Below are 23,572 nucleotides of genomic sequence, written 5' to 3' on the forward strand. Positions count from 1 at the left end.
AATCCAAAATATCTCCAGACATTGCTGACACCCCCTTGCCCAGTTGAATCTAGAATCAGCAAGTAAAAAACAATTACACATGTACGATATGGAGCCAAGTTTCTCAATATCAGAACGCTGACATTTTGGACTAGATAATTCTCTGCTGTATGAGTCATTCTTCCGCTCTGTACGATGTTCAGCAGCATCTCTGGCCACCTCCCACTCCATGTCAGTAGCACCTCCCCAGTTGTGACAACCAACAATATCTCTAGACATTGTCAAATGTCCCTTATAGTGGATCCAAAATTGCTCTCAGTTAAGAATCTCTGCTCTGCCTAATAACATTCTTCCACATCTTCAAAATGACATTGGAAATATCTCCACAACCGCTAAACCCATCTGAGAGCTCCAGATAGAGTTGGCTGCCCTGTCTTCCCCCAACAACTTGGACTCATCCCTCCTTTATTCATCCTTGCCCCAGTCCAGCATCATTGCTCCCTATAGGTCCCCAAGGTCATGTCAGTTCCTCAAGGCAGCCATTCAAACATGTGGATCAGCAGCTAGAATACTTGGCTCACTGAGTGATGAGGGATGGTTGTGAGTTCTCCTAAGACGGTAAAAATGGAGACAGGAGGGCATTCATTGTGTCAAAAGCAGCAGTTGAGTTTCGAATATGGTAAGTTTGAAACGTCTCTAAGGTGGTTCTGTTTGTATGGAGACTGGGGGAGCAACTGAGATTGAGACATAGAAACAGACCATCACCACAATCATTATTATCACCATAAATTATCATCACAATTATTGTTATCTTCATTGCTATCATCATCGTAACCATCACCATCATCATCACCATCACCTTTGCCATCCTCATCATCATCATGATCAACATCACCATCACCATCACCTTCACCATCCTCACCATCATTACCAAAATCATCACCACCATCATCACCATCATCACCATAACCACCATCATCATCATCACTATCACCATCACCATCCACATCATCACCATCATAACCATCATCATCATCTAGTAGTAGTAGTGTATAATTGTGTATATTTATTCATCTTTTGATTGATTGTGTTCTTTGCCCACTGGGCTGACAGTGTTTTGTTTACACTGATTTGATTTTAAAGATCTACAGCTAATAATTCCTTGTTGCACATGCACCTCCTAATTTAACTGAACACATATATACTTTGCAACTATTTCATCTTGAAGGTCACTTCAGAAAATTATCTTGCATAAGCCATATGGAGCATGGTTTCGAAAACAGGCTTTTATCATTTTTTTCTAATTGGTTTTTAATGGCAGAAAGGAGTATCTGTTTACATGTGGATTAAAAAATATTTCATGTCCAATTTTCTGTTGCATGGATATGTACATATATAAAATTTTTGCCATCAATATCACCTCTAAGGTCACTAAAAGGCAAACTGTTGGAATCTATACCCAGATTTTGAGTCACTGGAAGCCTGGATAGAGCCCAGGAATCTGCATTTGGAAAAAATTCATAGCCAGTTTGAAAATAATTGCTGTCTGACATGGAACTTCTGTGCTCTTCCATTGATGTCTATATGGTAACTAGAAAATCCCCACGCGACTTCATGAAGCTAGTCCTTTACATCAGGGGTCAGAAAACTTTTTAAAATAAAGGGTAAGATAGTACATATTGTAGACTTTACAGGCCATATGGTCTCTTTTGCAACTACTCAACTTCACCTTTGTAGTGTGAAAGCAGACACAGACAATACTTAAATAAAAGGGCTTATTTGTGTTCCATTAAACTCTTTGGCAAAAACAGCAGTGTGATAGATTTAGTCTATGGGTTATGCTGTCCACCTTTGTTTCCCATCTCTAAAAGGAGGTCAGACCCCCTTTTAGCTAAATACGTGTCCTGGTTGAGCTTCTCAGCGTTCATAAGAGCACATCTGTCAATATTCTCTCTAGCTCGACTGATGACTGAAGGATCCTGCCCTGCAATTAGCTGACCATGCAGTGACTACACTTCATACACTTCATACGGTTGGCTGAGTGCAGGACTTCAAATTCACTGTCATTTGGTTTCTTTAACAACACTTAGCTAAGAGAATCGATATTAATGTCAGGCTCCAGATTTCAGCCTTGAACGTGCTCCTCTCTGTCTGAAATGACTCTCCTCCCAGCAATTTGGTCAGTTACTGATTCTACAAATTTCTCCTTAGTGCATTTTCACCCTCTCAGTCTGGGACACATGCTCCTCCCAGATATTCTTACATCTCCTCAACTTGTTGCATCATTGCACTAATTACACTAAATGATGATTCCAGTTAGCTGTGCATTTTCCCCCGTATGGTCTGCAAGCAAAGTGATGGAACGACATTTAGCAAAGTGGCCGGACAATTAGAATAGGTTCAATAAATATTCACTGAGTGAATAAATAAATGAAAAAACTACATGTTTGCTAATGCCTGGGGCCCATACGGAAGAAAACGTTAGCAAACAATCCAATGACACTTAATGTCATAAGGATGTTAGTGGTGCCTACGTGGACTTACAGAGCTGCACAAGAATTGAAGACCAGGTTGTATCACCAGCCTGAGAACTCACTCACAGCACAGTCTCACAAAGAAGTCTACTGAGCAGAAAGAGCAGGCTGACTGAGTAGGACCTCCTTTGCTTTTTGAAGAATTCCTTGTGAAAGAACTGGAAGCTCTTTTGTCAGCCACTTGCCTAATGTTCTACAATGAAACTATTCCCAAACTTTCACCCTGCTAAAGGCTTAGGCTGAAATTTGGCCAAATTTATGTTCACCACATCAGCTCCCCAAATTGGCTTATCCTTCAGTAAACCTAACCTTTCACTTATAACTCTTAAAAGAGATGGCAAAAACAGTATGTTACACCCAGTCCTAAACAGCCTAATTCATTTGAGGCCATGTTTCCCATCTGGCATTAAATCTCAGACTATCTCTGATTTGCCACCAGCTGACAGCTTCCAGACCCAGGAGTGTCCCAGGAGGGTGACTCCCAACACAGAACTGCCTGGATAACATCCTAACAGAAATATCCTCATCTGTTCCTGTCACTTTATCTCTATATGTCACTAAGAGCTACAGCTGCTTACAAACCAACAACAACAGCAACTAATACACAAGTTTTCTCATTTCTGAATGTCCAAGTTCCTCTTTTTAGATGAAAAAAGGAAATATTCTAGGTAAGGTTTTGCCCCCAAGTTCATCTCCTCTTCCATGAAGCAGCCATGCCATTCTTTCTTGTTTGGTACTATTTGTAACATGAGCAATGACAATGGACATCAATGAGTTTTGCTTACCTAGCATTCAATTTTCTTCTGGGGAGCAATCTTACTTGCATCTACCCTAAGCCTATTGGACTTACCCAATCTCTTCCCAATTCTGAAGAGTACACATAACCCAAGCAGTCCATATCAATCCAAGTGTCTCCTTCCACTGGATATAGACATTGGTTGGCATGCAACTAAAATTAGGCCAATACACATAGTTGCAAAGACAATGCGCTTCTCTGAGAAAAGGATGACATACTAGGAAATGCTGTTGACTGCCTACTACCACACACGGACAGCCTCTCTAAGAAAGCCCAAAGAAGAAGAAACATGGCGCCAAAGTGCCAGGTTCCTAAGGGCAATGATTAGACCTGAGGACACCATTTTCAAAACTAAATGCACTGCTAGTAAATGGAACCCGCAAATCTCTTCTTTTCCCTTAAGTGAATTCAACCTGAATTTCTTTCACTCGCCAACTAATTGTTCCTAAGTAATTAAGGATTGTAAAATCTCAAAATATATATCCCTCCAATGGAGACATAATATCTATGTAGAAGTTGGGTTACAATCTGGCCAATTTAAAACCCATGCCCTTTTTTTTAGAGACAAGGTCTTGCTCTGTCTCCCAGGCTCATAGCTGCCATGAACTATGATTGCAATGGCGCTATCATAGCTCACTGCAGCCTTGACCTCCTGGCCTCAAGCAATCCTCCCACCTCAGCCTCCCAAGGAGCTGGGATTATAGGTGTGAGCTACTGTGCTCAGCTGAAATCCTTGTTTTGCATATTGTGCCACATGAGTTATTGACTGCTATGTAACAACCACAAACTTAACAGCTTCAAGTGATGTATTTATTTTATGACAGTTTTTGCATATCAGGAATCCAGGCAGAACCTTAGCAGGGTCCACTGCTTGGAAGTCTCTCACTGATGAAGGTGTTGGTCTGAGCTGGGGTCTCATTTAAAGCTGAATGACTGAGGAAGATTCGCTTCCAAACTTATGTGGTTGTTGGCAGGATACAATTCCCTGTGGACTGCTGGACTGAATGCCTCTGTTCCTTGCTGGCTGTTGTTTCAGAGGCAGCTCTGAGCTTCTTGCCATATGCACCTGTTCAACATGGCTGTTCTTTCATCAAAGCATGGAAACCAGGAATGCAATAAAAAGGGTATACTAGTAAGACACAATTTATATGCTTATGTAACATAATCATGGAAGTGGTGTTCCATTATCTCTATCATATTCCATGAGATAAAAGCAAACCCTATGTCCCACCTACACTCAAGGGGGAAGGACTTACACAAAGGCAGTATCTTTCACTTGGAAAATGCCAGCCTTGAGAGACTGGAATCCAAGACCTACTTCTCTGGTGAGCAGGGGAGATAGGACATAGTCTAAAGGCTAAAAATGTGTCAGGGGAGCTTTGCCCTGGACAGAGCAGTGGGTACTGAGACAGGATTTTATGAACCGGAAATGCAGACATCACCTCTTCTGGCTTCTGGCACTCTTAGGCAGCGTATGTATGCGGAACATACCTAATCCAGACTGCATTCATTTCTGGGGCTTTGTAACTAATTACCAAAACTCGGTGGCTTGAAACAACAAGAACATATTGTCTCACTGTTCTGGGGCAGAGTCCAAAATTAAGATGATTCCTTCTAGAGGCTCTGAAGGAAAATCCATTTCATGCTTCTGTCTTGGATTGAGTTGTTCTTAGTTCCCTGTGGTTTCTAACAGTGTTCCCTGGCTTAGGGATGAATCACTTCAATGTTTGCTTCCATCCTCACATGGTGTTCTCCCTGTTTCTGTCTTTATCATTGTGTCTCTTCTTATAAGGACACCAATTATATTGGGTTTAGGATCTTCTCTAACACAGTATGAACTCATCTTACCTTGATTACATTTGCAGAAACCCTATTTTCAAATAAGGTGGAATTCCTAGGCACCAGGAGTTAAGACATCAACATTGTTTTTGAGACACACAATTCAACCATAACATAAGTCAACTCAAAACCCATGCCAAGAGAAAACTTGACTACCTATGACGTGGCCTGTCAAAGTTTTTAAAACATAGATTCTAACCCATGCTCTGCAGTCTTAAAATAACAATATCAAATCTCAAAGAAATCGATTCCTCTAAAGCTAGGACCTCACAATACCTTCTCATAGCTACTCAACTTTAGATAATGATGATGGTGATGATTCTGATGATACTTTTGATGATGATAAGTAACTACAAAATCTTAAGTTGAATGAAATGAAAGAGGAAGCTCATTTTATCCTAAGTCTTAGAATAAGCTTTCCCTAATGATGAGCTCAGTTATTTTCCGACCTATGAACTTTAATTAATTTCTTGGAAATGATTCCTTCTGCATTCAATCAAATTATAGACCACTGCATTTAAAAACAGGCAACCAGTTGCTTTCTCAAACCTATAAACCAATTAGTTTATTGGTCATTCTATCACACATGTATGCTGCCTTCCCTCCTTGTAACACCTCAGGGGCTTGGCATTTCAGGGAAACATGCAGTAAACAGGATCCCGGCTTGGCTGGTAATTGTTGTGCATTCAGCATCCAGTGGGAAAAACTGAGCTGCAGCAGCTAATGGCTTTGCCTTGCTTTATATGCTGACAGTTTGTCATAGGAAGTGGAGGTATCCTATTTCTTTTTAATTTCTAAGGCATATTATAAAACATATTACTGTTAAAATATTATAAAAACATGTGGCTTCCAGCTCAATATATATAAGCCAAGAGTTTAATGCATTTGACAAAAAAAACTCACATAAACTCTGGGTGTATTCATAACATGTAATGTGATGCATGAGAATAGATGCTTCACACTGAGGAGGATGCTTGCAAAAGACCACCTAGAAGGAACATACTAACATGTTTTCTAAGACTTCCAAAGCTGTATATTAGGAGAGAAAGGAAACATTCCAAATTTCTTCAGCTCTGTTTGTAGATAGTGCTCAGGTAAATATTGCCAGCCCTTTCTGATAATGAAATTAAAAACCTGTAAATGTCTTTATTAATCAGGTTCAAAAGAAAAAAAAGGTGGGTGGCCAGGCACTACAGGTTCATTCATTTGTTCCATGCATTGAAGTATGTGATTTGTTCTTTTATCTCAAAAATGCTCTGGGTCTTCAAAGGGTTTACCATCTACTGGGGAGGGCAGGCTTGTTAAACGGTGATTAAATTCAACTTCTAGGAACTCAGGGGAGGATATTTCATCTCTGCTTAGAGTATCAAAAGGTTAATGAACAAGGAATACCGTATGGTGAAAGAGTTTTGGTTAAATGACCCCAAAAGCTCCTTCTCCTTGGAAGATGTTATCATTCTGTTATTAAAGTCTAAGTTGATCCTATCATTTGCGTCCAGGAAAATTTCCACTATGATATTCAACACACCAAAATCCCCTCCTATAAAGCAAAACAAAAAAAAGTATAAAATGCAAAGATCCTTGTAGAATGTGCGACGGTGAAATCTGTTCTCATTATTATCTGATTTTAGCTCAAAATGAAATAATTTGTTAACATTTTAATATTCTTGGGAAAGCTGGTTTTCTCTCTAAGGCTTACTTCTCTATTTTTAAATTTAAACATTTTAGAAACATGCAAAATAGTATTATAACTTGATTTCATACTAGTTATCTGGATTAGTACAATTCCAATATAAAATTATGAAAGTACTTTACTAGATTAGAAATTTGAGGGATACTGAAAGCTTTCATATTAAGGATTTAAACACCAGGTGATAAAATGTATATTTGAATTTGGTAAGAATGGGACCTCATGTTCTTTGATTTAACTTTATTGTATAGTCTGCTAAGAAGAAAAGATAGGCATTAGAATTAGTTTGGATGGAATTCCATTTATGAACCCTCCAATGTCACAATGTAACAATGTAAAACATACCCAAGTGAGTACTTTGCCTGTTAAATTACAACATCGTTGCACCCTCCTCCAGTTTTGTCTTAGTTTTATCTCTCCCTTCTTCCCAATTTTGCATCTTTTATGTCTCTGTGCAGCTAAAGAAGCAATAAACAAGAACCTCAGTTTTAGGAAACACAGACAGCATTTCCTCACTGCACAAACACGTGTTTATGCTCTGCATATTCACTCAAGGCAGGGTGCAAACCTCTCTCTCACGGATCCATAGAAAGCATCCACTCTCAGATTTGCCTCCATTTTCTTTTCCCTGAAATCCTAAAACAGTCGCTGAAGACTTTGTGCTTTTCATGAAATGTGGTTTAGTTGGGTCACATATCAATGGGGCTTTCCCACTTACTTTTCCAGCAGCAGATTTAGATCTCTCCGGATACCCACTTAGACTCACCCAAGGCCTTGTCTATGCTGATTGCAAATAATGATTTATTTACTAATAATTTTTAAATGAGTTACCTAAAATGGCTCTAAAGAAAATAAGGAATGGAAAAGAGAAAAAATACCCAAAGAGTCGAGATTGGAATTAGGAGATCAATAGTGTCATTGGCCTGACTGGAGGCTAAAGTCCATATGTGACAGGCAGATGGGACATTAGGTGAATATTACATGTTCCCTTGTTGAGTGAATGACTGATTATGTCATAAAAGACAGAGAAGAGAGTAGAACGTAGCTAAAGACATTCATTTTAAGGAAGAAGAAAAGGAGTGTTCAAGAACCTACAATTTTCATATCTTGTTGAAACCCACCAGAAGAGCTCCTTTGCCTGAGATAAATCAGCACCTGCTGCATTCTTTATTTCTGATGGCAACAGGCACTTGCCCTGAGGTAAACTCGAGGACTGTGCAGACAACACGCACAGTAGACGAAGATGATGTCTGGCTTGAAGGAGACTTTGGGATGTTTGGGGTTTCAGAGGGGAAGAGGATATAGTTTAGGTGTTTTATAACTTGGCATTTCACAGTAACATATTTGATCTTAACTGAATTGTGGATATTTCATCTATGGGCTTTCCTTCAACAACATTCACAGACAGACAAAAACACACACACACACACACACACCCCCTCCACAGACCACAGACCAATGCCTACCTTCACCATCAAAAGTCATCATTGGATATGTAAAATCTAACAATGAAATGCTTCTCTTTTATTTCTTTTTTCGATACAGGGTCTCACTGTATCACACAGGCTGGAGTGCACTGCTGTGATCTTGGCTCACCATAGCCTACATCTCCCAAGCACGAGCGATCCTCCTGCCTCATCCCCTCAAGTAGCTGGGACTACAGGCCAGTGCCACCATGCCCAGCTAATTTTTTTTTTTTTTTCCTGATAGGAACAGGGTTTTGTCATGTTGCCCAGGGTGGTCTTAACTCCTGGACTCAAGCAATTCACCCACCCAGACCTCCCAAAGTGCTAGGATTACAAGAGCAAGCCACCACTTTCTAATTTGTGGAAATCTAGACCTGCTTCTCTGAACCTCAATACAGAATATTAGATTGAAATAATAAGGTGGAGACTACACTGCCTCATCTTTGCTTTATTTTACCGGTAGCTATTGCACGAAGAGATCACTCTTTTGGAATTTTTCCCTCCAGTTCCCTTGCCTTCAAGTTGACCGTGTGATTTAGGTAGATCTGGTTTATTTACTGAGAGCAGATGTTTTTGATCTCACAAACTCTCTGTGGCTCTCAAATCTGGAGCTCATAACTTCTCGATTTCTGTTTGCAGTTTGGCTGTGACTGCACCAAGGAAAGGGGTGCTTAAACATAAAGACAGAATGTTAAACTAACTCATTATGAAAACAGCCTGGTTTAGGAGAAGCAACAAACAGCCTAACAAGATCAGATCTACTCTCAACAAGGGCTTCCAGTACCCCACCCAGGCAAAGAATCTTCCAATGAAAGATAAAGTCATGGGATTAATATTCAATTAACATGACATCAAAGTCCTAATATGCACTAATGTTATCTATTTTATAATTATTTCTTATATAGATGTTTACTCCCAAATCACAATAATTCTAAAAAAAAATTCATAGGATGTATAATCATATTATTCTTATTTTTAATAGTTGAGGACAATAAATATTTAAAAGGTTAAATGGCTTGGCTAGGCCAGGAGTGGTGGCTCACACCTGTAATCCCAGCACTTTGGGAGGCCAAGGCAGGAGGATCACCTGAAGTCAGGAGTTCAAGACCAGCCTGGCCAACATGGTGAAACCCCATCTCTACTAAAAATACAAAAAATTAGCTGGGTGTGGTGGTGGGCACCTATAGTCCCAGGTACTCGGGAGGCTGAGGCAGGAGAACCATTTGAACCTGAGTGGTGGAGGCTGCAGTGAGCAGAGATTACGCCACTGCACTCCAGCCTGAGTGACAGAGTGAGACTGTCTCAAACATAAAAAATAAAATTAAAAATAAATAAATAATAAAAATAAATAGCTTCGTTAAAATAGTATGGAAAATAAATAACAGTGTTCAAATCAGCAATATTAATTGCCAACAAATAAGACTACAACATCTTAGGAAGGAAGATTCCACAAATAAATAATGAGCTAATTGTTTTAAATGGCCAAATATTCCAGTGGACTAGTTGTACCTAAAGTTTCTATCTCTGACAATTTCCAAAAAAAAATCTTATGATATGCACTATGTGAAAATTTGATTTTTAATAAATTCTAGGTAATCTGTATTTGTTCAAATTATGACAATAATCTAAATTGCAAATTGAATTGAATTAAAATTCATGTATTGGAAGATTATGTACATAAGGGAAAATGTTCTTTGTTAGGAAAAGATATTTCTTAATTATTCAAACAAGCATAATTCATCCTACTAAATAGCATTATTCCAAACATATGTAATTTCTAAACCCTCAGTAAGATTATTACTCAGTATTCAAATAGCTGAAAGCTTTTTGAGCTGAGGGGGAGAGACATGCTATTGGAAATCCACGCCAGTTTAACTGTGCTTACAAAAAACACTAAATACTTTTCAATTAGTCTGTGTCAAGGAGATCTTTATTTAATAATCTTTCATAATTATCTTTACTTATAAGCTATGTCTACACAATGTCAAACATCCAACTGACACATGAAAGCTGGAGTAGTTTAATTATTTTCACCTAGTTGCATGTTGATGTTGATTGGTTAAAACATCTGTCTCATTGTGTTAACAAAGTTTTCATTTTTCACCTATATTTTGTGACTATATGCATACAACTGGACTTTGTGTGTCTAGACAACAAGAGAAAGAAAATTAATTTCTCTTTAATCTCACACACAAAGAATGGTGTTACTGCCTTTTGATGGTTTAAGGGACTTTTCCAAAAAAGTAAATTCTAATCCTTTCCTGGCGATTAATTTCTCTAATTCACATATGCTCAAAATCCATTTGACAACACAGGCTCAAAAGGACTAAAGTTAGGAATAAAGCAGAATGATAATAGTCAGCTCTTTTTAAAAATGTTATACCTCCCAAAATTCCCTTTTGTTAAATCTACACTAGAAACTGCCAGAAATGATGGGTTATTGGTCTTACTTCTTAAGCTTACCCCTCCACTACTACAACAGTTATGTCACAGACAATCAACATTTATGATGCCTAGATTCATATATATACCAGACCCACTATGCACGTGCAGTTTCACTGAAATTTTTGGGTTCCCTTTTCTGTTATTAATGATGCTGCACTAACAACAGATTACAGGGTGCTTGTATGTGCTGGCTACTAAGCACTTTATATGGATTAAAACCTTAAATCTCTCAGCCGCCTCTATTTTAGACATAAGGACACTGTGGCCCAAGCAAGCTAGGTCACTTGCCCATAATGACTGATCTGCTAAGGGGCTAAACTGTCATTCCAACTCCAGCAAACAAGTTTTGGCTGGAGGAGTAAACAAGGTGTACCTTGAAAAGGTCAGAGAATCACTTTGCCCAGAAGAGACCACATCTTAAGGTGTAGCTGGAAGGAGTGGGGAACCCAAAGGATTTTGTCAGCAGTGTTTGTAAGTAGGAAATAAGACATGTAAAGGTGCAGCCGCCATCTTGAGTGAAACTCTACGGAGACAGATGAGGAAAGAACAATTTGGGTATTTTGTTATACGCCATTCAAAGCCATCTACTCTGGAAATGTTATAGCTGCCTGAAAATATTTTAAATGACCCTTTGATACCTTTCTGTGTCAAAACAGTATTATCTTTTGAATATGCCATTTAGGACAATTTGCCATGAGGCTGTATTAACATGATGCAAAATGTCACATTTGCAAAATGTCACTGGACATAGTGGCTCACACCTGTAATCCCAGAACTCTGGAGTTTGAGATGAAAGGCTCACTTGAGGCGAGGGTTCTGGACCAGTCTGGGCAACACAGGAAGGCTCAACTCTTCAAAAATCTATAAATTAGCCAGTCATGGTGGCAGAAAATTGAAATGTAAATCTAATAGGGGATTTTTTTTTCATTGTTTATTTTTTTAAAAATCTGCCACCATTCGGGCCCCTGTAGGCCCAGCTACTTGGGAGGCTGAGGCAGGAGAATGGCGTGAACCCAGGAGGCGGAGCTTGCAGGGAGCTGAGATCGCGCCACTGCACTCCAGCCTGGGCGACAGAGTAAGACTCAGTTTCAAAAAAAAAAAAAAAAAATCTGCCACCATTTCCTAATTTGCAGACACCTGGACATGCTTCTTCTCTGAACCTCAATATAGTAATCTCAGCCTATATAGTCCCAGACACTCAGGAGGCTGAGGTTGGGGGATCACTTGCGCCCAGGAGTTTGAGGCTGTAAACTATGAGCTATGACTGTGCCACTGCACTACAGCCTGGGCCATAGTGCAAGACCCCAGTCAGAGACGGGGTACCTAGCTCTCAAATTTTTAAAAAATAAAGTTTTAAAAATCTGAAAAAATGTCTGCCCTAAAACAAGAATTGATATGATCTCCTTGGCATGCTTGAGCAAGGTAGAAAGCTCTAAGAGCCCAAGGGTGTTTTCAACCAGAAATTCTTGGAAGTATAATCCCAGAATGGAGAGGGGTCCAGAAGGCCCGAAACCAAACAACTTCAGCGACTCTGAACTTTTGTTTTCAGAGTAATACTTCACTATGAATTTCAAATAATATTACAGGGTGATGAAACTCTTCCTTAGTTTTCTATTACCACTAGGACAAATCTCCACAAACTTAGTAAGCTTGGAACAGCACACATTTATTCTTTTACAGTTCTAAGGTCAGAGTTTCTTCCATGGGGCTAGAATCAAGGTGTCAACAGGGCTGTCGGGCTCCTTTCTGGAAGCTCTAAGGAAGAATCTGTTTTCCCCATCTCTTCTGGCTTCTAGAGGCTGCCGCCTGTATTCCTTTCTCCTGGCTCTTTCATATTCAAAGTCAGCAATGTCTGGGTATCTCTTTCTCACATTGCTTTACACCAACTCTGATCTCCTCTTGAGTGTTCTCCATCCACAGTGGAGGGTCTCTGTTAATATATATGAGAATCCAGGATAGATTCTCCCTATTGGAAGGTCTGCTGATTAGCAAACATAATTCAATCGGCAACCTTAATTCCCCTTTGCCATGTGAAGTCATTATTTAAGGCAGAGTACTGAAGAAGTCAGGTGCCATGCCTAGTAACCTATTCCCAGGTTCCAGGAATGAGTGAGTTGGTTGGGGGGCGAGGGGGTGCTTGCACATATCTCAGGGACCATGACTTTTCTGCCTACAAGTACCTATCTCTCAAGATTAGGAATGCTTGTGTCTCCTGCAATCTCAGCCTCTAAGGCATGTCTGGCATATAATCGATGCTCAAAAATATTTTGGACAGTGAAGTAGTGCCTGCTCATTCCAGACACCTTGTGGTGAGAACTACCCTTCGCCCCCTGCCAACTGGTATACCCAAGAACAGCCCAGTTTTATCTCTTCTTACTCCTGAGTCAAGTGGGCCAATCAAAACCCTGCCCTGGTATTTTTAGTATGGTATCACGGAACTTTGTCCCTCACTGGTGGTACTGACAAAAACAAAATGCAACTAACAAAAACTGCAGAGAACCCTCTTACCGCCATTTAAAGCAAGCCTATTTCCAGAAATAAGCAAAGAACCAGACATGAAGATTGGTGATGTCCTTGGATTCATTGCTTCCAGGTGCCTCTAAAGTCTAGCTGCATCCCTGCCATTCTCCCAATCTGATTTCTCAACTTTTACAGTAAGTTTGGATACCCCATAGCCCTTCTAATAAATTTCCATTTTTTCCCTCAAAACCAGATTAAGGCTAGGTTGCCTTCTACCATTTGAACACAAACATCTCTTGACTAATGGAGAATGCCAGAAAAGTTTGTAAGACCCTCAGAAAAGATGGGAGCTACTGAAGGATGAAAACCAAGCTATAAATTATATCTTGAATTAGATCCAGTGCTATCTATAAGAGAAGTGAATGCATTTGTTTTTTAAAAGCGCTAGCAAAGCCGGTTGACTTTCCAGCTTCTTTCCCTGTTGTTCTCCTGCCACCCTTTCAACTTAGGTAGCTTGTCTACCCTAGAAAGTGTTAGGGTCAGCAGCTGTGGATAACATTAAAAAGTTTATGGGCCCAGTGCAATGGCTTATGCTGGTAATCCCAGCATTTTGGGAGGCCGAGGTGGGAGGATCACTTGAGCCTAAGACCAGTCGGAGCAACATAGTGACACCCCATCTCTACAGAAACTAAAAAGGTTAGCCAGGTATGGCGGAGTGCAGCAGCTACTCAGGAAGCTGAGATGGAAGCATCCCTTGAGCCCAGGAGGTCGAGGCTGCAGTGAGCTATGAGTGCACCACTGTACTTCAGCCTGGATGACAGAGCGAGACCCTATTTCTAAAAGGAAAGAAAAAAAGAACTTTTATGATATGGCACGGCCAGAAACAGCCCATGCTAAAGCAGAGATTCTGTTACCATGCCACACTTAACGCCCAAGTAGTAACAACAGCAACAACTGACACCAAGCTGCTTAACGCAGATGTGTGTGTTCAAATGTTCCATTCATCAGATGCTTTCGTAGATGAATCCCTTCCATCGCCCATATATTCTTCATGGCACAGCTCAACCACTTACAGCTTCCATCAAATTTTTCTCAAAAAATAGCTTGTCCCTGAGCTGTCACAGAGCTTTCTTTGTTCCCTAACGAGGATGCTCTGGCTTATTATCTACCTGTAGGTTTATTAACTGTGCGAACTCCTACAGGTCATTGTCCATGTCGTGTCTGTCTATATTTCATCACAAAGCTCCAGGCTTTCACCAAATAGTGGCAAATAGTAATCGTGGCAAGCTTACTTAAGTCATAGTATTCAAAGTGTCAGGTGTCATCTTGGGGGAAAAAGACGATAGAGACACCTTGCATTCAATCATCTGTTGTTTTTTAATATCTCACTTTTTCAATTGTATTGCTAGCAAAAAAAAAAAAAAAACCCAGAATTTCACTTTTCTAGAAATCATAATGGCATTTGCTATTATGCTACAATGAAAATACAATGATAATGCCTGGTGTTTTGTTTTGTTTTGTTTTGAGAGGGATTCTCACTCTGTCGCCCAGGCTGGAGTGCAGTGGTGTGATCTCAGCTCACTGCAACCTCCTTCCACCTCTCCAATTCAAGTGATTCTCCTGCCTCAGCCTCCTGAGTAGCGGGGATTACAGGCATGTACCACCACACCCAGCTAATTTTGTGTATTTTTAGGAAAGACGGGGTTTCACCATATTCGCCAGGCTGGTCAGAAACTCCTGACCTCAAGTGATCCACCCACCTCGGCCTCCTAAAGATTAGAGGTATGAGCCACCGCGCCTGGGCAATAATGACTTTCATGTATATTTTTCTTTATATTTCCCAGTGTTTTTAGTCCCATGATGGAGAATGGAAGGGCTTCTTGCCCCTGAAATCTTTCAAAAATAAGACCTGGCTGGGCGCGGTGGCTCACGCCTGTAATCCCAGCTCTTTGGGAGGCCGAGGCGGGTGGATCACGAGGTCAGGAGATCGAGACCATCCTGGCTAACACGGTGAAACCCCGTCTCTACTAAAAATACAAAGCCGGGCGTGGTGGCGGGCGCCTATAGTCCCAGCTACTCAGAGGCTGAGGCAGGAGAATGGTGTGAACCCGGGAGGCGGAGCTTGCAGTGAGCCGAGATCACGCCACTGCACTCCAGCCTGGGCGACAGAATGAGACTCTGTCTCAAAAAAAAAAAAAGAGTAAGACCTTAAGATGTATGTCCAAGGATTCAGAGAGAAAGTACAGGTATAGGTCACTCAGGAAGTGCTTCCTTGGCTCTGTCCATTCCCCAAGGCAACCTGGACTCACTTGTGGCTCTTTCTCCTCCAGGCTTTACATTTAATACAACAGCTTGCCTGAGCAACTCCTTCAAAATGTGTCTTTTATTTTTCCCTTACTTTTTAGCCTCACTTCTAAATAACACCATGAGTTCTCATTAAAAACCTGAAGTGTTTCCATAGCTCATCTTTCTGTGTTCAGTCTCCTTTGTGACCAAGAGGAATCACAAATTGTAGTGCCATTCCCTCATGTATGAACTGATGTGGACTTAGTATGTGAGATTGGAACTTCTCAGCTTGACTTTCACAATTTGTGTTTAATCAAGCTACCAAGCCATATTCTGCATTGCTTCCTCAAAGTAGTCACTCAGTCACTCTCTCTCTGCTCGCTCTCTCTCTCTCTCTCTCTGTCACACACACACACAAACACACACACACATACCATGCAGATTCGGTCATTCGGTCTCCAACTGCTCCTTGTCAACAATGGCCCATGTGTCCTACTAGAGCTTCCGACTGGCTTGACTGATTTTGACCTTATTTTAGCACCTATCAAAAGGTTAAATATGCAATTCAAGTTAATTAGCCTGTCGTCTAACAACAAAGAGAAAGTAATAACCTATGAACATTTAAATAAAGAAATTTATAAGATAGGAAATAGTTATAAAGACCCAAGCCTAAGTTTAGTAGATCATGATGCCAGTTTAAACAAAAAGACTCACCTTCAGCAAGACCTGATTTATTTATTATAAAAAGTATTGCTTTCTAAAGAAAAAAAATATATGTTTCATAAACTATTGTACTATGAATAAATTTCCAACACTTTTCCTCATGCAAGTTATTTCTTAAATGTAAGGATAAGTATGTACCTAAAATAAAGTCTATTTTTGTATTTGTAATACACCTACACATTTTATGAAAGTGGAAACGTAGAAATTTGAGCCATTCTGATCAAGGCAGAAAGACAAAGCTAAACAAAGAAAAAGTAGATTTGTTGTTGTTGTTTAGATTTGTCTTTCTGGCTTGATCAGACTGGTCAGAGTGGAATTTTAAATTCCAAATAATAATATTGCTGTCTATCCTGCTAAATAAAAGCACTGATCTGAATTAAGAAACTGTCTAAGGGAAGGCCTTTGGAGAGAATCAGCATGATGTCAACATTTCAATATGCTGTTGTGGATGCGGAGTTCATTCATTTAGTGAATAACCAATAATTAAATATCTAAAGCTCTGCATTGGTACTTTTTTTTTTTTTTTTTGAGATGGAGTCTTGCTATGTTGCCAGGCTGGAGTGCAATGGTGCCATCTTGGCTCAGTACAACCTCTGCCTCCTGGGTTCAAGCGATTCTCCTGCCTCAGCCTCCCGAGTAGCTGGGACTACAGACACGCGCCACCATGCCCAGCTAATTTTTGTATTTTTAGTAGAGATGGGGTTTCGCCATGTTAGCCAGGATGGTCTCAATCTTCTGACCTCATGATCTGCCCGCCTAGGCCTCCCAAAAGTGCTGGGATTACAGGCGTGAGCCACCACGCCCCGCCTGCACTGCTTCTTGGTTGATAGAGTTAAGAAAACAAGCAAGCAACCAAAAACAAAAACTCCTAACCCAATCGGCTGTGATTTGTGGACTGTACAAACATGCAGGGCTGTAGCTTTGAACTCTCACCAGCAAAATTCTAAGGTTTACACATAGTGGGGAGATGGCTTCTACTTTTTCAGTCACTATTAGATTTCTGATTCCCTTGTCAAGATCATATGTGCATAATGCTTCAAAAAGCCTAAAGAACGAAACAAGTGGAACTGGGTTTATTATCAGGTTTGGATTACTTTTTCACTGAATAGCATTTTTCACATATTTACATTCCTCGAATTTTAATTCAATACTGAATCACAATGAAACGGCCACACTGTTTGTGGTCTCCAGCCACACAATTGTACATACAGGGCTCTGCAGTCAGGGAGGCTATTGATTGTTTCTCATGGGTGGCCTCATTCTGTCCAACTCCTATATGAGGCGGCCTTCTATTTGAAGTGCATTCATTGTTGCCAAGGCTAGCTCTATAAAATCACCAGACTCTAGCACATCCAAGGTATTATGAAAGCAATTTTAACCCTCTGTCCTGTTTTCGGGGTTTTCTCCCCATTTCTATCTTCCTTTCTTTTTGGTTTTTGTTTGAATAGTTCGTTATGAGAAAGATATCAACCCAGGTGGCTGCTCAAATGAGAACCCTAATTGCTTTTGAGAGCTCTTATTCATCTCACATACACACAAAGAGGGACTGTTAGGCACGGAGACAGCTCAGAGCACCCCATGGAAGTACAGCGTCCAAATGTCAGTTTAACTCCTTGAATCACATTCAGACCTGGACTTTATGAGATAATTGTGAGGTCTATCACCATAACGACAAGGGCAATATGCCAGAAACCACTAATATAATGAAGCAGAGTCCTTTAATTTCTTTCTCTGGGCTGTTCTTTGTCATCTCAATGACAATTTGTAATCTCATTGACACACAACCCTGGTCTGGTTTTTCATGACACTCTAACTTAGACTATCTGGCATTTATATGGAGAAAGTCATCTGATAGATGCAATACAATTTTGGAGATCATTGGATTAATGTTGTTTATTTAGTATTTTCAGCCAAATCTTACTGAAAAAATGTTTTCCAGGGATTGAAGTTAAAAAAAAAAAAAGGAAGAAGAAGAAATTTCTCCATAAAAGAAATTTATCACACTCTCCACGAAGAACTTTATACAAAGGACACACTCTAGTTTCTACATTAGATACATCTATCATTCCCACAAATTAACTTCCTTTCTTCCTTTCTTTCCAGGTATATTTTATTCTCTGTTGTTTTTCTCCTCATATGGCATATGGAAATGCTAACTGGGAAATGTGATAGTACTGTGGCATGCTTTAGTCTGGTTATTCTTCCTAGGAAATCTGAATTTGAAATCTATAGACATAAAACCATTCATGTTTTACTAACATTAGGTTAACATATTAAATGTTATTGTGTCTACAGACTTTCATTGTTGTTTTACTAAACAAAGGAAATTTTTAAAAATACAAACGTGTTCATCTCTAATGTAGCTAGAATCATCTGACTACATTTTGCCATCTGATTGCAGGGAATATTGGAAGAAAAGAACATCCAAATTTATGTTAAGAAAACGGATTCTAAACAATGAAATCCAACCATTGTATGAACTATCCCCTGCTTGTATATTAACCATTATCAAGTTTTTCTTTGAAAACTCAAAAAAGTTGCTAATATCTGAAGTCATTAAGGCAGAAAGAACCATTTTCTCTATCTTTCAGTTTGCAAACTGGAACATAATAGTGTAGTTAATTCTATTATTTTTCTATAGACTCATTCCTTTACAGATGATTCAGGTATAACATGCAACATTATATGCTCATATTTATTTTCATCTGCAAATAAGCATTATAAAAAGTTAAGAAGGCAATATATGAAAATAATTAAAGTCATTTTTTATAGTTTTCTCTAGCCAGTAGATGGCCCAATATATACAAGTGGAACACGTGATAAGTTGTTGCAAGAACTGCATTTGTAATATGAAAACTAAATTAAAATAAACGGGTTATAGAAAAGATCATGCACGAGACACTATAAAACCCTCCTGGCAAATGTCTCTACACACTGCCCAAGAGGTATTGTTTTCTGTTCCAATGAGGTACTCACCATCTTCCGTGGGCACATAGATGTTTAAGTAAAGGCAGTCTTCATTTTGATCTTGAACATAGGTCATCAAAGTATCCAAATTGGCAGTAAACCAGATGGGCAGCATGTCATGCAATAAGGATCTCTCATCCAGGTGCTGGGGGCACACAGCAGCAAACTGAGTAGTATTTCGGATGCCAGTCCAGGAGGATGGGGGTTCTGGGGGCTGAAACCGCCTCTCTCCAGTGGGGGGTGAGGCATAGGGGACCCCTAAGTACTGTTCCACTGGACCCAAGATCTCACTGGGTAACGGTGTTTTTAGGCCCCGGATTTTGCCATAATTTGTGTTGACAACTGGATACTGTGCTTGGCTGTCAATGAGGGTGAATTTGATGGCAAGAGCAGTTATCCACAGGAGGACATTGGAGTTTAACATGACGCAGACTGGGGTGAACAACAGAGGAAGCCATAACAGTCCCTGGGGCCGCGACATGGTTCAAATCTGCATCCACATCCGCAGCTGTCCCAGTGATGTGGCTCCAAGGAGACAAAGCCCAGAGGCGAGCCTGCAGAGAGATAGGGCTTTCCAGGGAGCAGAAGACCTGGGAGAGACTCTCAGACTGATCACAGACAGAGCCTGAGGTTAAGAACAAGCACAGCAGTTTTCTTGGCAGCCCATTGCCAGGGGGCAGCCCTCCCTTAATTCTGAAACTGGATTCCAGCAACTGCAATGCTCCAAGGAAGCTGTGACCATCTAACACCTCCAGGGACAATTTCTTATGAAAACTCCAAGGCAGCCTAAAAGAGGAAGAAAGCAGACAAGAATAATGAAGCCATACAATGACCATCTAGAACACTGGCTGGCTCTTCCATGAAATCCACAACATCTCTCTATGAAATTCCTATTCATTTGTATAGGAATGTGTATAGTGCCATCTCCACATAATAGGCAAGAGCAAGAACATCAGCTGTCTTTATTTGTTTTGTTTTTTTTTTCAGAGATGGTGTCTTGCTGTATTTCCCAAGCTGCAATGCAGTACTGCTATCATAGTTCACTGCAGCCTCCAACTCCTGGGCTCAACCCATCCTCCTGCCTCACCCTCCCAAGTAGCTGGGACTACAGGTATGCACCACTATGTCCGGCTAATTCATTGGATTTTTTTGTAGACGTCGGGTCTCCCTATGTTGTCCAGGCTGGCCTCAAGAGATCCTCCCCCTCAACCTTTCAAAGTGTTGGCATTATGGACATGAGTCACTATGCCTAGCAGCCACCACTTGTCTTAATTCCTGCTGTACATCCTATCACCATGAACAATGCCTGACATTTAGAAAACATTAAACAAATCTGTATTGAATGAACAAACAGATGTTCAAGAGTTATACAGGTTATGCAGATTATGGTAACGACACCTCCCAGTTTTGCTATTGTTTACCAGACTGGTTATCAATACATGGGTACTTCCAAAACACTGTTTCTCAAATGTTTGAGGAAACTGTCACATTTTCCTAAGGAGACATGCATGGAGCTCTAAAAGTTTTCCAGTAGGAGGAAAATGGAAGTATGCATCCAAGTCAATCTGGCATCATGATGTGGATATTTATCAGGTCACAAAGGGAACATCATCAAATGAAAAGAGCGTAGACTTTGGACACAAATTCTCCTTGGTCTGGTCAAGTGCATATATATTTAGGCTACATATTTCACTGCTCTGAATCTCAGCTTCCTTGTAAAAAAAAACTATACAAGATGGTGCATTTCAAATACATGCTGTAGTGCTAGTCTCCTGAAGACTTCATTCATAATTAAAAGTGTTGATACAATTATCCTGACTTTCCAGTAATCCATTGCATGCCTTAGAGGGTATCCTCTTCACTCTTCAGCCCATTTAAAAAGCTGAGGCTACATTTGAGTTACTTTCCCAGTGAGCCTGAAGTCAACTTTTAAAGGGTAACCACCTCAGTTTGTCTCTACATGGATAATATGACTATCCCTAGAGAAATCGCTGCTCCTGTGACAATAAAAGAATGCTGAGCAGCAATGGACAGTATGTTAAATGACCCCCTAATAACGGAAACCATTTCACTAGGCATCACAAGGAGGGTGCCTTTAGAGAGTTCTTCATCTCAAAGTACGCAAATGTGTTTCTAAGGATTTTGTGGGTTATTCGGAGCATTTGCATCAAAAAATAATTATCCGTTTCATTTAAGTAAGCAATTGAACAGAATACATCACATGGCTTTTTTTAAAAAATAAAACACATTGGAGCTGGATCTGTCACAGAACAATAATACCAACAGGGGGAAATTCCATAGTACATGACATCCTGGGAAAAGTTCACCAGAGATGGATGAAAATGCACTGAAAATCTGGATTGTAACTTTGAAAGTGACAAGTAGCATCTCACCACATGGCTGATTTAGGTGTTTGCTTCTATCTTTGAATTCTACTGTAGACAACATTTGGATGTCTGCCATACAGCAATCCCATTTCTGATAATTAAGAGACAGACAAGAAAAACAAAGACGTGATGTTGTGTTTGGTTGATTCTTTCCTGAAAGATTTTTAACTAGAGGTAGCTGTTACTTTCAGAGCCTTCCCCAGGAGAATAGGTGAAATCATCAACTTTTTTTAAAACTTTTATTTTGGCTTCAGGGGTAGGTGTGCAAGTTTGCCATACAGGTAAACTTTTGTCACAGGGGTTAGTTGTACTGATTATTTCATCACCCAGGTACTAGGCCTAGTGCCCAGTAAATATTTTTCCTAATCCTCTACCTCCTCCCACTGCCCACCCTCCAATATGCTCCTTTTTCTATTGTTTCCTTCTTTGTGTTCATGAGTTCTCATCTTTAGCTCCCATTTGTAAGTGGGAATATGCAGTATGTGGTTTACTTTCCTGGATTAGTTTGCTAAGGATAATAGTCTCCGCTTCCATCCATGTTCCTGAAAAGGACATAATCTCGTTCTTTTTTATCACTACATAGTATTCTATGGTATATATGAACCATATTTTCTTTATCCAATCTACCACTGATGGGCCTTTAGGTTGATTCCATGTCTTTGCTATTGTGAGCAGTGAGGCCATCAACTTGTAATTCAGATGAACCTGAGTCCTGGGATGCTACCTCTGTGAGCTGAGGGAAGCAAGTCAACCTCTGCAGACTGCAAAAAGGTAAAATGGTGTGTTCCACCTGGTTCATGGAGCTGTGCAGAGCAGGAAGGGAGCCTACAGGCAAAAGGTGAAGAGCACAGAAGATGCCCAGTCAACATATACAACATGCTGCAATGTTCAACACAGACCTGCCCAAAAGATTCCTGGGTACAGAGACACAAGGTGCTATCAACTCACTGTTAGTGCTGAGTAGGCTGACAGCAGGTCATTCAAATTCTTTAGGACTCACTTTACCAGTCTACTATTTGGGATTTTACATGCTATCACACTTAGTCCCACGTAGCTGTAAAGTATTTGGTTTTACATACTATCTCATTTAATCCCAAGTATTTAAAAGCTACTTGGGACTAAATGAGATAGTATGTATCCTCAAGGTATTGCACAGTCCCTGAAACACAGAGCTCAATAAATGTAGAATTCAGTGGGTGGACTTCTTCCAAGGTATATAAAGTTAGTTCCATGAGGAATTCCAGCCCACGTCTTAAAGTCTCAAACTCAATGTGAATGAGACTATGAGCCACATATTGGTTATGACTGATCCAGCTGTATGATCAAATCCCTCCTCTGTCTAAATCTGCATCCCACAAGGTCCTGATGGGCAGTGAGCAATTATGAAGCAGCAGCAACCTAAGAAGACAGGCCCAAGGGCATCTCTTGACTTACTAGTTCTAGATCGGGCATTCACAATATTCACAGGTTGAGAGCTATCTTTTTTTACTCCCTCGTTTTTCGAAATTTGGCTAATTTGCACAAAATTACTATAATCTAAAGCCCAAGTATTTTGCAGTATCCCTGACCTCTACTCACTAGATGAAAGTGGCACCTCCTACCCAGTTTTAACTATGGAAAATGTCTCCAGATAGTGCTAGATAGCCCGGGGGCCGAAACCACCCTCAAGTGAGAATTACTGGTTTAAACCATCAAGTATAAAATTATAGTGGCTGTGTAAATGATTAAGTATCAGTAGGTATATTTAGCGAATATAACTAGTGCTTTCATGTACGTGTGTGTGTGTGTGTAAATATAGTTACATTCAAAAAATTGGCAACTTGTAAATTTCTAGCATTACAAGCAATGTTGATATTGAAGATACTAATATTTCTTACTGATATCAATCAAATGTACATTATCATCATTAAAGAATCACTGTAAATTTAACCAACCTATATCCTTGTGGGCAAAATAATAAAAGATCTCCCATGTGAGTTTCAAAAACTGAAAAGGATTTC

General features: G+C 40.0%; 1 protein-coding gene across 5 annotated transcripts in view; it reads right to left on the reverse strand.

Annotated features, from left to right (window-relative positions):
• The window catches only part of NLGN4X (neuroligin 4, X-linked), a 346,213-nt gene that overhangs the window by 245,884 nt on the left and 76,757 nt on the right, over positions 1 to 23,572 (reverse strand). For all 5 annotated transcript variants that reach the window (XM_011957503.1, XM_011957502.1, XM_011957504.1 and 2 more), the window contains one exon: positions 19,195 to 19,971. In XM_011957503.1, the coding sequence (XP_011812893.1) occupies positions 19,195 to 19,666 (472 nt within the window). In that variant the 5' untranslated portion in view covers positions 19,667 to 19,971. The remainder of the gene's footprint in view (positions 1 to 19,194; positions 19,972 to 23,572) is intronic.

This window comes from Colobus angolensis, unplaced genomic scaffold, assembly GCF_000951035.1.
Source record: "Colobus angolensis palliatus isolate OR3802 unplaced genomic scaffold, Cang.pa_1.0 Scaffold444, whole genome shotgun sequence".
Lineage (NCBI taxonomy): Eukaryota > Metazoa > Chordata > Mammalia > Primates > Cercopithecidae > Colobus > Colobus angolensis.